The following is a 14,343-nucleotide window of genomic DNA, read 5'->3' on the forward strand; positions in this document are numbered from 1 at the left end:
CTTCGACACAATGCAACTGGATATAATTAGGAAAGAACACCTCACTTAGAATTCATCCCTTTTCTGATCTTCTGCAAGGAAACAGGAAAGATCTTTGAAAACACGTTGGCAACAAGAAATCACGGAAAGACCATCAGAAAACAACTGTAGCCCTACTCTCTTTATTCTTTTGGGTCCAACCATTTTTTCTGCACTGTTGACAAAAGCAGGTTTTGGAAAGTACCTGTGTTTTCCGCATTTCCACAAAGGCGTAGGAGGCAAGAATCTCCTGGTGACAGGCTCCTAGTCCTGAACAGAAGGCAGAGGCTTCTCCATAAACTGTGATGTGACACCACACCCTGACGGAATTGGAAGAAAAACCCAGAGTGGGGTTTTTAATCCTCACCAATCTGCCTCGACCTCCAACTGGAACTCATGTCCAGTCTGCATTTGGCAATACAGAAAAGCAAATCTTGCTCTGCTTGAAACAAAATATGGTTCTGAAATCCCGAAAGCCACTGGGGCACCACTCCCCACCCCAGACCCCGGGGTCAGCAGAACACAAGACACCCCTCCTTGAAACACGAGCCAGGGGGTTGGTGTCATCTCACGAGCTTTACAAGGGGTAACCAAGGACTTGTGCACAGATGAAAAGAGGACAAACAGGGCCAATGCATTCCAAAGGATTCTGCACGGGCCTTGGCAAACCCAATTTGCCACTTTTAAACCACGGTGATAGGAAACCACCGGCAGCTGAGGCCCGGTGTTTGCGGTAGTTAAGTCCTCAAACACTGAATTCGCAAATACTGCAACATTGTCCCTAGAGGCAATACATGGTTAGATTTCTGCTACCCTCTGGCTAGAATATTTTCACCCCTTGATCAATACATAACCTTGTCTCATGTATGTTTCTGTCTCGGGATACTTTATGTAAGATACATTGTTGATTCATTAACTGGAAGTCACGGCCAACAGCGCTAAGCCCAGCTCGTGGCTGAGCGAAGTTTATCTAACGCACTTATTTTCTCCATAAGGCACCTTGCAGCCTCCTTGGCATTATTCTTGTGCTTAACCAGACAGCCTTTCAGCACTAAGGGTGGGGGCCATTTTAGGCAGCAAAATCACCGACAAAAAGCACAGAAAGGCAGAAAACATGGCTCTCGATATGTCGTAGAAAAGGACACTTGTTTTCCTCCTTGAGGACTGTGGAATCCACATGACACGAGCTGAAACAAGAAGGGAGAGCCCAGCCACGTCTGACCTCAGCTGGGAACATGCCGGTTGTGAGATTCGAATTCTTTGCTGCTCTGCATGTGTCCCGGAGAGACTGCAAAACTGCTCAGAGTACTGATTTTGGAGTCACAAATAAATTTTAGCGACTAGGCGACTTCACAAATACGGAATCCATGGATAATGAGAATCGTATGACTGCTTAAATTAAAAATTTCAATTTTAAGAATATTAATCCGATTATAAGATATTTTTTAAAGCCTAGAGAGAAAACTAGGAATGCTGAGCAGATCGGTGTTGCCAGGGAGCAGGGGAGGGGATAGTGTAACAGTAAAGGGGTACCCCGACGGAGCTTGGGCAGTCACGGCACTGTTCTGCACCCTAATTGTGGGGATAGCCACACGACTCTATGCATGGGTAAAATTCATAAAACTATGCACCAAAAAAGTTAGTTTCACTGTCTGGTTTTTTAATTTTTTTTTTTTTTTGAGGAAGATTAGCCCTGAGCTAACATCTGCTGCCAATAGTCCTCTTTTTGCTGAGGAAGACTGGCCCTGAGCTAACATCCGTGCCCATCTTCCTCTACTTTCTATGTGGGACACCTGCCACAGCATGGCTTGCCAAGCGGTGTCACGTCCGAACCCGGGATCCGAACCCGCGAACCCTGGGCTGCCGAAGAGGAACAGGCAAACTTAACTGCTGCGCCACTGGGCCGGCCCCCAAAATAAAAATTTTTTAAAAAGACAAGCTGATAGCACAGTCACGTCCCAGGATACAAACGAAATGGTTTTAGGGGCAAACTGTTGCAGGAGAAATGTGTTTCTTCCTCTCTATATTTTTGTAAATGTTTTTGCAATGAAAATGCATTACTTGTTATCTTAATTTAAAAAGACACAAATAAAGTCCAATCACAAAATATAAACCAAGCCATCTCTGATGTATTCTTAATAGAAATTAACGCAAGGGGGTCTGGAGAGAAAATCTCCTAGCAGACGCCACTTTCTTTTAGGTTCTAGAGACAGGACTGACGGCAAAGAGTCCTCATTCAGTGTCAAGATGATTGTTTAAATGAATAAATCCTCAGATCACACACATAGTTTATGACGGAACATCACTGTTATTTTCTCACCATCAGAACCCACATATTCAGCACAGCAAGTGGTAGAAATTTCCTTAAGGCGGCTTTCTCTGTAAAGGGGAAAACGCAATACCCCTGGGTGTTTCATTTAACTTGATTCATTCACATCGTACCAGGGACCACGTAAGCCATCAGGCATGTTGTCATGATCCTCAAGAAGTTTGTTCTAAGTCAGGAGTCGGCAAACTTTCTCTGGAAAGGGCCAAAGTGTGAATATTTTGGGGGCCAAGCGATCACAACTATTCAACTCCAACGTTAGAGGACAGAAACAGCCATAGACGATGCAGACACAACAAGTATAGCTGCTGCCAATAAAACTTTATTTACAAAAACCGGCGTGGGCGGGCAGCGTTTGGCCCTGCGGCTGTGGTTGGCCGACCCCTGTTCTAGATGAAGGAGTTTGACCACGTGTAAATAAAAAAGTGGGCTGAGAGAGGGTCAGAGTAGGGAACAGTACTCTAGGAAGACAGAGCTAACATCTCAACCCAGGAAGGGAACAGAGGGAGGCGAGAGACGGGACCGGGAGGAAGCCAGGCACAGCGAAACCTGGCCAGGAGACTGCGCCTTCCAGTCGGAGGAAGAGGGCAGTGGCAAACCCAGAAAGGCCAGCTGGGGTGAGGCTGTAGGAACCCAGCTGAGACGTGAGGGATCACCTTCGCTACAGCCATCAGCGAAGTGATGGAGACACGAGCCAGATGCTATGGGCAGAGGAGTGGCTGAAAGGTGAGGGTGGTGAGGACCGACCGGGGGATGCTCGGTAGTGGGAGGCTGGAGGTGGGTGGTGCGTAATGGGGTCCGAGAGAGTATTGAGTGTTTTTAGGCTGGAAAGAGAAAGGTTCCTGGATGCATGGGGATGCCTGAACAAACAGAGGGGAGAGAGCAGGGATCCAGCTGGGGAGGTGTCCCAGACAAGGAAAGTTATGTCCCCGCATGCAGTGGTTTTCAACTGGGGATAGCTGGCAATGTCTGGAGACACTGTGGGTTGTCATGACATGCAGAGGGGAGGGGCTACTGGCATGGAGTCAGGAGAGACCAGGGACGCTGCCCACCATCTTATAATACACAGGACAGCCCCCCACAACCAAGAACTATCCAGCCCCAAATGTCAAGAGCACTGAGGTTGAGAGGTCCTGCTCCAACCAAATTAAGAATGGAAGTCAGCAATGGAATGGGATGAGGTGGGGACCCCAGTGGGCTCACCCCGATGACCTCTATGAGCGAGTTGGGCAGGGATGAAGGGCAAGTCTCCAAGAGAGAAGCAAAGGTTAGGAGTAACCCCAGGGAGGTGACTGAGCAGCTGAAAGTTCTGGTCCAAGGGTCCCAGAGCGCACAAGAGAACACGCAAGAGAAACATCTCGTGCCACCCTCCAGAATCGTCACCCTCGTGCTAACCCTAACCCTCACCCTCCAGAAATAAGGGGATCTGAGAAATGAGGGGGATCTGAGAAATGAGGGGGGATCCCAAAGCGAGCGTCTCATACCTCAATTATTCAACTCATTGGACTCGCCCCCCCCCCCAAGTTCTGTGGGTTTTCTTTTTAATTAATCCCACATTGCCTACATTCTCTGACTTTGCAATGCACCGCCCCCTAGCCCCCGGCCCGAGTGATCTCAGGTCAGAGGCAGCCAATCCGAGGAGAATTGAAGGGGGAAGCCATTACCTTCTTCAGCAAAGCAACAGAGACGCCACCAGAGAATGAAGTGGCGCATCCATTCGACATCTCGGAGAAAAAGCCCTTCATTCCCGAAAAATCACGCTGATCTGCCTCCACCGCGCACCCCAGCCAAAATGCAGTCTCAGCTGATGTAAGGGATTAACAATTTGTAAAGTTTCTCGCCCCCCCCCCCCAGCCTCTGAGGGGCCTCACATCTCATTTATTTGGTGGGATTTTGTTAACAGTTACCGCAAGGGAGGGATGGGGAGGCTGAGACCCCAGTGAACAATCTTTTATTAAGAACCCAGCACTCTGCAAGCTGGGGTTCTGACCCTAGCTCTGCCGCCTGCTGGCTCTGTAACCTCGTCAAGTCACAGGCTTGTGGTGAGAATTAACGGAGATCATACATGCAAGGCGTATGGAACGGCTCCCGCCAAACGTTTGCTTTTATTGTTGTTACTTAGGTATTATTTGAAGAATAAAGGAGCCGTGGCTTGGAGAACCGGTGAGAACACGAAGGAAAAGAGTTGAATCAAGAAGAGATATTTAGGAGGCTGGCCCCCATGGCCAAGTGGTTAAAGTTCCACGTGCTTTGCTTCTGCAGCCCGAGTTCGCAGGTTCGGATCCCAGGCGTGGACCTACTCCACTCATCAGCCATGCTGTGGAGGCCTCCCACACAAACGAAAAAATAGGGGAAGATTGGCACAGATGTTAGCTCAGGGCTAATCTTTCTCAAGCAAAAAAAAAAAAAAGGAAAAGGAGGAAGATTGGCAACGGATGTTAGCTCAGAGCGAATCTTCCTCACTAATAAATACATAAAATTTTTTAAAATATAAAAAACCATGAAATATTTAGCAAATGCCTACTATGTGCCAGGCACTGTTCTAAGCTCTGGAAAAGTCACAGAGAATGAAATAAACAGAAGCTTCTGCCCTTGGGGAAACTGTTAACATGTAACGAAGTGGTAAATCCATCTGCTCATTCGTGGAAGCCCAGGCACAAATCCACGATTAATTACCAAAGCTACAAGGAACAGAGGAGCAGGGAACCACACATACACATGCGTGTATGTGCAGACAAACACACACACACACACATCCACAAAGCCTGGCGTAGCTCTAACAACTCGTCTTGGATTTTCTTAACAAGATCCTAGACCAATTGTCACCCTTCCTTCATGGAGCGCCCACTGGACCTCAGGCACACAGGGGCATCGAGACGTTGCGTAATTGGCAGAGGTGCTCAGCAAACCCGGTTTGTCAACTCCTGGGTGCATGTGTGCTTTCTCACGCACCTCACTCACCGTCGGGGGACCCAGGAGCCTCTTCCTCTCCCCCCCAACCCCTTCCTCATCACGACTGATTTCCTTTTATGGAGAAATCTGAAGAAGTAACCCAACAGATATTTTTAAAGCCGAGCCTCAGACACCACGGTGGGAAACTCTAGCCGTCTTCTCTTAAACGATCTTCGTCCCACAACCAGAAGGGCCTGTTGTCAGGTCCAAGAAGGATGCTGGGGTCGGGGTGGGCCTCCGTCTGCTGCCAGCACAGGGACACCCAGGAGGGAAGCCCATGGGGTTAGGGGCCATGAGAGGCTAACCAAGGTTAGAGACCTCCTGGGGCTGACAGGTAAAGATCCCTTCACGGAGGGCAGAGCTGAAGGGGGGCCGTTAGCAAGGAGACGCCAGACACCCTGCAGCAGTCCAGAGGCTGGGGCGGGCACCACAGGGAGGCTCGAGTTCTCCCTCTGGCACTGACTTTGGGGCAAGCAAGTTACGTCCTCACTGAGTCTCAATTTACTCCTTTCTGAAATGGGCAAACAACAGTATTTTTTTTTTCAGCCTTTGGGGACCACTCTGAGGGTCCAGAGAGATGGGATGGATCAGCCCGTGGCATTTGCTGACACCCACTACAATAATCCTGATTTTCAAAACCTCCACTATTTCTGCTACTATGACCGTGCTATTGTCAAGGCGCCAGAGTTTGCCTCCGGACATCTGGAAACAGAACCCCAAAGTGTAAACACGGACCTGAGGTCCGAGGTAGCCACGGGCCTAGATCCCAGAAAGAGGGTGGAAGGATTCTACCGCCAAGGGAGCCCAAGGGACCCCCCAGTCTGTCACTCTCGACTCTGACTTCAAACCGTGTGTGCCCCGCGCACTTGCCTCTCCGAGGCCGCCCGGACTCCGTGACCCCACTTCTCGGAGGCGACCCAGAGAGGACGCGTGTCCCCTCTCCGGAGCGACCTGGGCTGGGAGAGGGCCAGGCACGGGTCCGAGGCGCACTCCGGGAATGCGCCCCGCAGCAGGGCGGACACTGGCGCAAGGTTTCTCCAGCTCGGGGCCGGCACTCGGGGCGCGGAGCCGCGAGCCCAGGCGGGCAAAGACCAAGGTCAGCGGCTTCCCGCCCCCCGCGGGACCGGAGTGACCGCCCCGGCCACCCGCCTCGCCACCCGGGAGGGCTCTCAGTCCACAGCGGGGGCTCCATTTTGGCGAGAGGTCCCCTCCCCACCGCGCTACTCCCCGCCCACTCCCGGACCCCCAGACTCACCCTCTCCGGGGTACAGGTGGCCCGCGGCGCCCACCAGCAGCGCGGCCACGGCCACCAGGAGCGGCGCGGCCGCCGCCCCCCGTCGGCCCCCTGCGCCCATGGCTGCGGGAGCGCGGGGTCCCGACGGATCAGAGCGCGCGGCGCCGGCCCGCGGGGGTCATGCTCCGAGGCGGCAGCCCGAGAGGCGCTGGGGGCCGCGCGTCCTTTTCTTCCAAGCCCGCGGCCCTCGGATCACAGCCCCCGCCCGGGAGCCTCCTGGAATCAGCCCCGGGAGGGGCGCACGGCCTCGGCCGCTACAAATCCGGCGGCGCGGCCCGGCGGAGGCGGCCCCGACCCCGAGCCACTGCGGCCCGGGTCCCGTCCCGCGATCTCAGGGCCCGGAGCCCCGCGCTGCGCCCTGGCTTCACGGCTCTCGGCCCCGAGCGCGTCTGTGCCGCGATCTGCGGACGCGCGGACAAACGGACGCGCAGACAGACGGACGCGCGGACGGGCGGGCGGGCACCTGGGCTGGCGGGTGGCGGGCGGGCGGCGGGAGCGAGGGCTGCTCGGCCCGTAAACAACGCGGCCGTCAGCTGGGCCCCGTGCGGGCCGCGGGAAAAGGCGGCGCGGATCCGGACTCGGAAGGGACTCGGCGCCCGGGAGAGGCCCGGGAGGGGTAGAGGGAGGCCGCGCAGAGGGAGGCACCGCCCCGCCCCGTCCGCCGGCCTCCCTATTCTGGGCCCCGCGCTGGAGGCCCCGGGCGCGCCCTAGCCGAGGGGCGCCCCAGATCCCCGCCCGGCCCGAGCGCCCCAGACAGCCCCGCGTCTCCGGTCCCAGAGCCTGGGGGCGCCCCAGATGCCGGAGCCAGCGAGACGGATCCCGTCTTTAACAGTTTCCTATTTTGTCCCTCGTGGACTTCGGGGAATTCAGTTTGCTTTTTAAAAAATATTACATGAAAATATTATCAATCTTGGTCACTCGGTTTTTTTGGTATTCCCTTAAATGTTGCACTCGCCTCCCCCTCGTCCCAGTGAGTCTTGTCCTAGAGCGCGGGCGCCCCCGATGTCCCACCCCGAGTGCGCCCCCGCCCAGCGCCGGGCCCCTGGGGACAGCCACGTGCACGCGCGCCCCGTGCGCTCGGTGCGCTCGGTGGCCGGGGCCCCTCGGCGCTGCATGGGGTTCCACTTGGAGAAATGATACTTGGGAGAACGTGCGGAACCTCGCAAAAGGGCAAACCAGGCGCTGGAGACCCCGGATACCGCCCAGGTGGACACACCCGATTTTCAATACGCAGACCCAAAGTCCATGTGCGTCTCAATGTCTAGCAAACGTCGTTCAAGAATAGGGCACGACGGTGGTCAGCCCACCTTAGTGAAGCGGGGAAGGGCTTTAAGTACAGGAAGCCGGAGTGGCAGTGGGAATCTGGCTTCCCCACCCCTCACACTTCCTGTGTAGCCTCGGATGGGTGACTTCACTCTCTGGGGCTGGCCTCACCTGTATAATGGATGTAACAATGCCTGCATGTCAGATTTGGGCACTTGCACGGAAAATAAAGCACGAGAAAGCCCTCAACACAATTCTAGGCGGAAGGCATTCATTCTGAGGAGCTGGGCCCGCTGTTTCTCCAAGACGCCAAAACTCTTTCTGCCTCTGGCTTTTACCCAGGCCGTCCCCTCCCCCTGTCCTTCCAGCGCCTGGCTCCACCTCTCTGCTCCTGTGAGCCTTCCGTGACCACAACCATCCATTCCTTTCTTTGTTCCCTTCCCTGAGATTTATATCACCCCCAGTATCTCCACTTGAAATTCTCACTTATTTTTTGTGTGTGTCTCTTCGTCCCTCCCCGGGGAAATGTTGTCAGTCTTGTTTGCTATTTCACACCGGGTACCTGACATACCCGTTGCGTAATAAATATTTGTTGAATGGAAGAATCAACATGCAATAAGTAGTAGGGGTTTACAGCGAGCAAAATAAACACAGTCCATTTCCTTGTCGACCTCACAGTCTAGCAGGGGAGAGGGCCATTAATTAAACAATCATCCGTGTTATAAGGTGGGGTCTGGGGGATAAGGAAGGACCCTCTGAGGAAGTGATTTGGAACTGAAATCTGAAAATAAGGAGGAGCCAGTGATGGGGAGCATCCGTGTTCCAGGTACAGAGAACAGCATGTGCAAAGGCCCCGAGGAGGACAGGCAGGTGTTCTGGCAACTGAACCAGGCGCTGTAGCTGGAGCACAGAAAGGGAAGAGAGGAGGCTGAACTCAAAGGCAGAACTAGGAGAAGTAGAACCTTGGCTATACCATGGGGTTCCCCCCACTGCCATCACCTTGATCCTAAAAGCAGTGGGAGCTGCTAGAAAGTTTACATTAAAGGGTTAAGATAATCAGATTTTATTTCCAATAATATCTCAGCATCTATGATGGGGTAAGAATGAGCCCAGGGAGTCCAAAGAGAAGGTAGCTGCAATCTTAGGGTATCAAGAATTGTGGAGGGGCTGGCCCCGTGGCCAAGTGGTTGGGTTTGCACGCTCCGCTGCAGGCGGCCCAGTGTTTCGTTGGTTCGCATCCTGGGCGCGGACATGGCACTGCTCATTAAACCACGCTGAGGCAGCATCCCACATGCCACAACAAGAAGGACCCACAACGAAGCATATACTACTATGTACCGGGGGGCTTTGGGGAGAAAAAGGAAAAAAAATAAAATCTTAAAAACAAAAAAGAATTGTGGATTCGATAAATATTATTCTCCTTCCTTCTTGTGCAAACCTGTGGGCTTCCCTCTGACCCACAGGAGTTCTAAAGGCCACCACATTCCAGCAGGCAGTGTGTGCTGAAAAGGCATGAAACGGGACACCCCATCCTCTGGAAATCCTTCAGGACGCAGGACTTCCCTGTTGGCTATAAAGTCAAAAGAATCATTTCAGTTGTGACTCGCTGGGAGAAAATGAAGACGCCACCACCTGCCAAAACCACTCATTCTTTTGTTAATCACCCTCTCCAAAACAAACACCCAAGCATCTAAAAATTGAAAGTCAACCTCTGCCTTTCATTAAAATCGTTGGAATGGAAGTTGAAAATCACCCTTTGCCAATCTCCAAAATAATTGATTCAGGCAAGAACAATGAATGAATGCTAAATCTAACTGTTGGCCGTTGGAGGAACTACAGGATGTTTCCGTGATTTCCAAGCACCTCTCTGCAAGATACTTGTCACTAGTAAAAGAAAGGAAAAAATAGTAGCTTCAGAGAAGAGGAACCTGGCACCTTAATTCAATGAGCAAACTTGCTCCCGGATTTTCTTTTGTTGTGAAAGACATTACTGGGACAATTAGGTCTGTCAATTCGTTAACAGTATTGTATCAATATTAATTTTGATCACTGTCCCGAGGTCATGTAAGAGAATGTCTCTGGTTTCAGGAAATTCACACTGAATGAAGGATGTAGGGGGAAAAGACATTAGGTCTCCAACTTACTCTCAAATGTTTCAGGAAAAAAAATGAGACAGAAAGGGAGAGGACAAAGCAGATGTGATTAAAGTGTGACAAAATTGGTAAATGTGGTAAAGAGTGTGAACATAGGGAATCCTTAGACTATTCATGCAGCTTTTCCAGGAATCTGACATTATGTCAATATTAAAAGTTTAAAAATTTGTGAAAAACTATTTGGGGCTTTTTGTTTTGCTTTGTTTTTCTTAGATTGTCTCTGGTCTGACATTTTAAAACATCGTACTTCAAATGCATGATCTAAAGAGAGAGATGGTTTTGTGGTTCGTGAATATAGGCAGCAAATACTCGACTTTTCTCGCCTATCAAGGACAGCTTGGGGAGACCCCACCACCATCCCATAGGGGTCTCCTTTTTGCAGGTCTCTTTGGCACAATCTCCCTCAAACTGGCTGTTTTCCATTTCATTAAAGCAGGAAATCAAATTGAAATGCCGACTCCTGTGTTGTCATGGAAACCGTTTTAATACATTACATTTAAGAATAGGGAAAAAAACTACAGACTGATTTCACTTGTGAATAATAGTGCAAAAACCAAGCATCCAGAATTTACTAACAGAACCAGGCAGAAGATGAAAAAGACACAACACCAACAGCAGGACCGAGTGGAATTCGGATCAGGAGTGCAAAGATGGTTCAATGCTGGGAAGTCTAGCCATGGAGCTCACTGTGTTCATGGACCCAAGGAGAGAAGACGCATAGCATCTCCGTGCTACTAAAAATGTATTTGATGAATTCCATAGCTATTTAAAAATGAAACCATAAGACTCTATGCTGTGGAAATTTTGTTTTATAATTTCAAAGTAGGGAACGTCTCTTGAAGCAAGATAAAAATCTCAAATCTGAAACTTAAAAGTAGCAAATTTGGCTATGTAAAAATTAAGAATAAATGAACAGGAAAAACTTCATACATAAGGGCAAAAGCCAGATTGTTAAAAGTGAGAAAAATATACTCAGTTTAAATGATAGATAAAGGGTACACGTTATATGATATTTCATAATATATAATACATAATGTTATTTTTTTCAATGAGAAAAAATATAAAACTCTTGTTTGTCAAAATTAACATGTCAAAAACTGATGGGGGGGGGGCTGGCCCCGTGGCCGAGTGGTTAAGTTCGCGTGCTCCGCTGCAGGCGGCCCAGTGTTTCGTTGGTTCGAATCCTGGGCGCGGACACGTCACTGCTCATCAAACCATGCTGAGGCAGCATCCCACATGCCACAACTAGGTGGACCCACAACGAAGAATATACAACTATGTAATGGCGGGGGGCTTGGGGGAGAAAAAGGAAAAAAATAAAATCTTTAAAAAAAAATCCTCTATTAAAAAAAAAAAAAACTGATGGGGGCTGGCCCAATGGCATAGTAGTTATGTTCACGTGCTCTGCTTTGGCGGCCCAGCGTTCACAAGTTTGGATCCCAGGCACGGATCTATGCTCTGTTCATCAAGCCGTGCTGTAGCAGCATCTCACATACAAAAAATAGAGGAAGGTTGGCACAGATGTTAGCTCAGGGCCAATCATCCTCACCAAAAAAAACAAACAAACAAAAAAAAGAGTAGGTAGCTCACAGAAGCAGAGCACTGAAAAGAAAAAAAAAAAATACAAAAAGTATTTAAGCATATAAAAGGATATTCAGGCTTCCTCATAGTTAGAGATATGTCCATGTCATTTTCATTGAGTTCACCAATGATCAGAAAAAGAGGCAACATAATATGAAGGTTTGTGAGAAAACAGACATTCTCATAACCACTGGTGCAAATTAGTTCAATCAATGGGACATGATTCGGCAATGACTTTCAACATGTAAATTACATTGACCCGTTTTCCCACTGGACTCTCTTCCAGGAATTTATATGCTGCACAGAAATACTCCAGTAAGTCTAAAAAGTATTCACAGACACATTCATTGCAGAAAAGCCCAGAATCAACCTAAATAAACTTTTTCTCAAGAAACAGGGAGACCAATCCATTCTCCTCGAAATACCTAATCAATTCTAACATTTCCAATTTTCCTTGCTCTTCCTCTCTCTTTTCTCTCTTCTCTGACCACTCATGTATGATGTGCATCGACAAGTTATTACAGTAACGTGCAATAGTCTCTTGTATTTTTTCATGGGTTTTCCTTTTCCTTTTGGGGAACTTTGAGGATAAAAAGACAAGGTGTGAAGTTGGTATAAGAAAACAGACATCTGGAACTTGTCAAAACAGAGAGTAGATTGGTGGTTGCCAAGAGCCGGTGGACGGGGGTATTGGAGAGGCGTGGTTCAAAGGCACAGAGTTACAACTAATAGATAAATAAGTTCTGGAGAACTAATGCGCAGCACACTGATTATAGTCAACAACACTGTATTATAAGCTTCAAAAGTGCTAAGAGACTAAGTCTTAACCGAAACAATGATAAATATGTGACACGATAAAGGTTTTAGCTAACGCTACTGTCATAATATCGCAATATATAAATATATCAAAAAACACCTTGTACACCCTAAACTTACAGAATGTTATATGTCAATTATATTTCAATAAAAAAAAGAAGAAGAAATATTTAAAAAAGGAAAAAGATATCTTATATTTGCACAGCTTGATGTCTGTCTGTCCTGCTCCCCACGGGGGTCTATTTCCATGGAGCTCTGTTATTCTTAAAATCTCCATTTCCGACACTTATTCAAATCCGTTGGGTTACTGTTTTTGTTTGATTTTTTCATTGTGGTAAAATACACATAATGTAGAATTTACCATTTTAACCATTTTCAAGTGTACAATTCAGTGACATTCACAATGTGACCCAATGATTACCACCATCTAGTTCCAAAATTTTTTCATCGCCCCAAATGGAAACCTCAGACCCACTAAACAGTCATTTTTCCCTCACCCTCCCCTCAGACCCTGGCAACTGCTAAGCTACTTCTGTCTCTGTGGATTAGCCTACTCTGGACAGTTCATATAAATGGAATCACATAATATGTGACCTTTTGTGACTGGCTTATTTCACTACTTAGCATAATGTTTTCAAGGTTCATACATATTGTAGCATGGACAGGTACTTCATTCCTTTTTATGGCTGATTGATATGCCACTATCTGTTGGATTTTGACTTATCAGACCTGCTCCATGTTCTCAACTTGAACACACACTTCCTGAAACCCACAGTGTGCCAACGTGCAACCCATGGGGATTTCTGAGTAATGAGCTTCTGCTGGTTTCTGATGCCATTGGGGCCATTGTGAAAATTGAGGCTTCATCTTAATGAGTTTCAGAGAATTTAGATAGCAACTGGACTCAACGAATAAAATGCTTAGATGATGGAAAATCTTCCAGGTAGAACTCTTTGTACCTAAATAAGACAAAAAATATTGACAGAGTGCCATCAACTTATCTGAAGATATTATCATTGTGATGTTTGTGTCTCCTTCTGCTGACTTCCCTCCTCCCAGTGTAGCTTACAAGAAAGAGTAAAGACGGGATGGAATCCATGTAAAATATTTTCCTTTCTCAAAAGCATTTCTTTTCATTATTTCAATATACAGGACTCTTTCCTACTGGCTGAGATGACAGTTACCGGAATCTAGGTAGAAAAATATTGTGTAAAAATGTATACTTAAAAGAAAACCATTTTCTAACATTTAGAAAAAGGGGAATGATTCAGTGGGATACCATGAGCTTCCAAAAAGTCAATGAGTTAAATCTACATGCACTGAGATAGGAAAATCTGCAAGATGCATATTATTATACAAAAAAAAAATTAAATGAAGAATACTGTAAGTGGAATGCTACCATTACATTTTTTTTTAAAAAAAAAAAATACACATTCAGAGACGTTTCTAAATTCTTGAAATATCTCTCAAATAATACACAGAAAACTGATAACATTTTTTGGTCTGTTTGGGTTGCTTTAACCACACTTGTTAATTCCCTTTTTAAAAATTAGCATAAGACAGTGAGCTTTTTCGGAACAGCATCACGACATCTGCAAAGTGAAAAGAATAATATACAGAGGAAAAATTTTAACAGCAATGGCTCTGACCCACTTTAAAAAACTATGATGTTTTATAGGGGGATGTAATATAGGACTAAATAAAGAAATATACCTTATTTTGGGGCAGGAAGAGAGAATATTGAATACGGGTCATCCCTCCCCACCAAAAATGATTTATAGGGGCCGACCAAGTGGCACAGCGGTTAAGTTTGCACGTTCCGCTTCGGCGGCCTGGGGTTCATCGGTTCGGATCCCGGGTGCCGACATGGCACTGCTTGGCAAAAGCCATGCTGTGGTAGACTTCCCACGTATAAAGTAGAGGAAGATGGGCATGGATGT

The 14,343-nt window shown here is 48.1% G+C and overlaps 1 protein-coding gene and 1 long non-coding RNA gene across 5 annotated transcripts in view; one reads left to right on the plus strand and one right to left on the minus strand.

Annotated features, from left to right (window-relative positions):
* Positions 1–7,121, minus strand: part of INSR (insulin receptor) — a 124,296-nt gene extending 117,175 nt beyond the window's left edge. For 3 of the 4 annotated variants that reach the window (XM_044753125.2, XM_014862015.3, XM_044753123.2), the window contains exon 1: positions 6,552–7,098. In XM_044753125.2, coding sequence (XP_044609060.1) covers positions 6,552–6,651 — 100 coding nt within the window. In that variant the 5' untranslated portion in view covers positions 6,652–7,098. Of the gene's footprint in view, positions 1–6,551 lie in introns of all 4 variants that reach the window. The other variant, XM_044753124.2, reaches the window with a different exon arrangement.
* LOC139041278 (uncharacterized) lies at positions 2,777–4,957 on the plus strand. Its single transcript, XR_011496119.1, has 3 exons — positions 2,777–3,070; positions 3,941–4,153; positions 4,467–4,957. It is a non-coding gene; the product is annotated as an uncharacterized lncRNA (long non-coding RNA).
* Positions 7,122–14,343: the final 7,222 nt, after the last annotated feature.

The sequence above is a fragment of the Equus asinus genome, chromosome 20, assembly GCF_041296235.1.
Source record: "Equus asinus isolate D_3611 breed Donkey chromosome 20, EquAss-T2T_v2, whole genome shotgun sequence".
In the NCBI taxonomy this organism is placed as follows: Eukaryota; Metazoa; Chordata; class Mammalia; order Perissodactyla; family Equidae; genus Equus; species Equus asinus.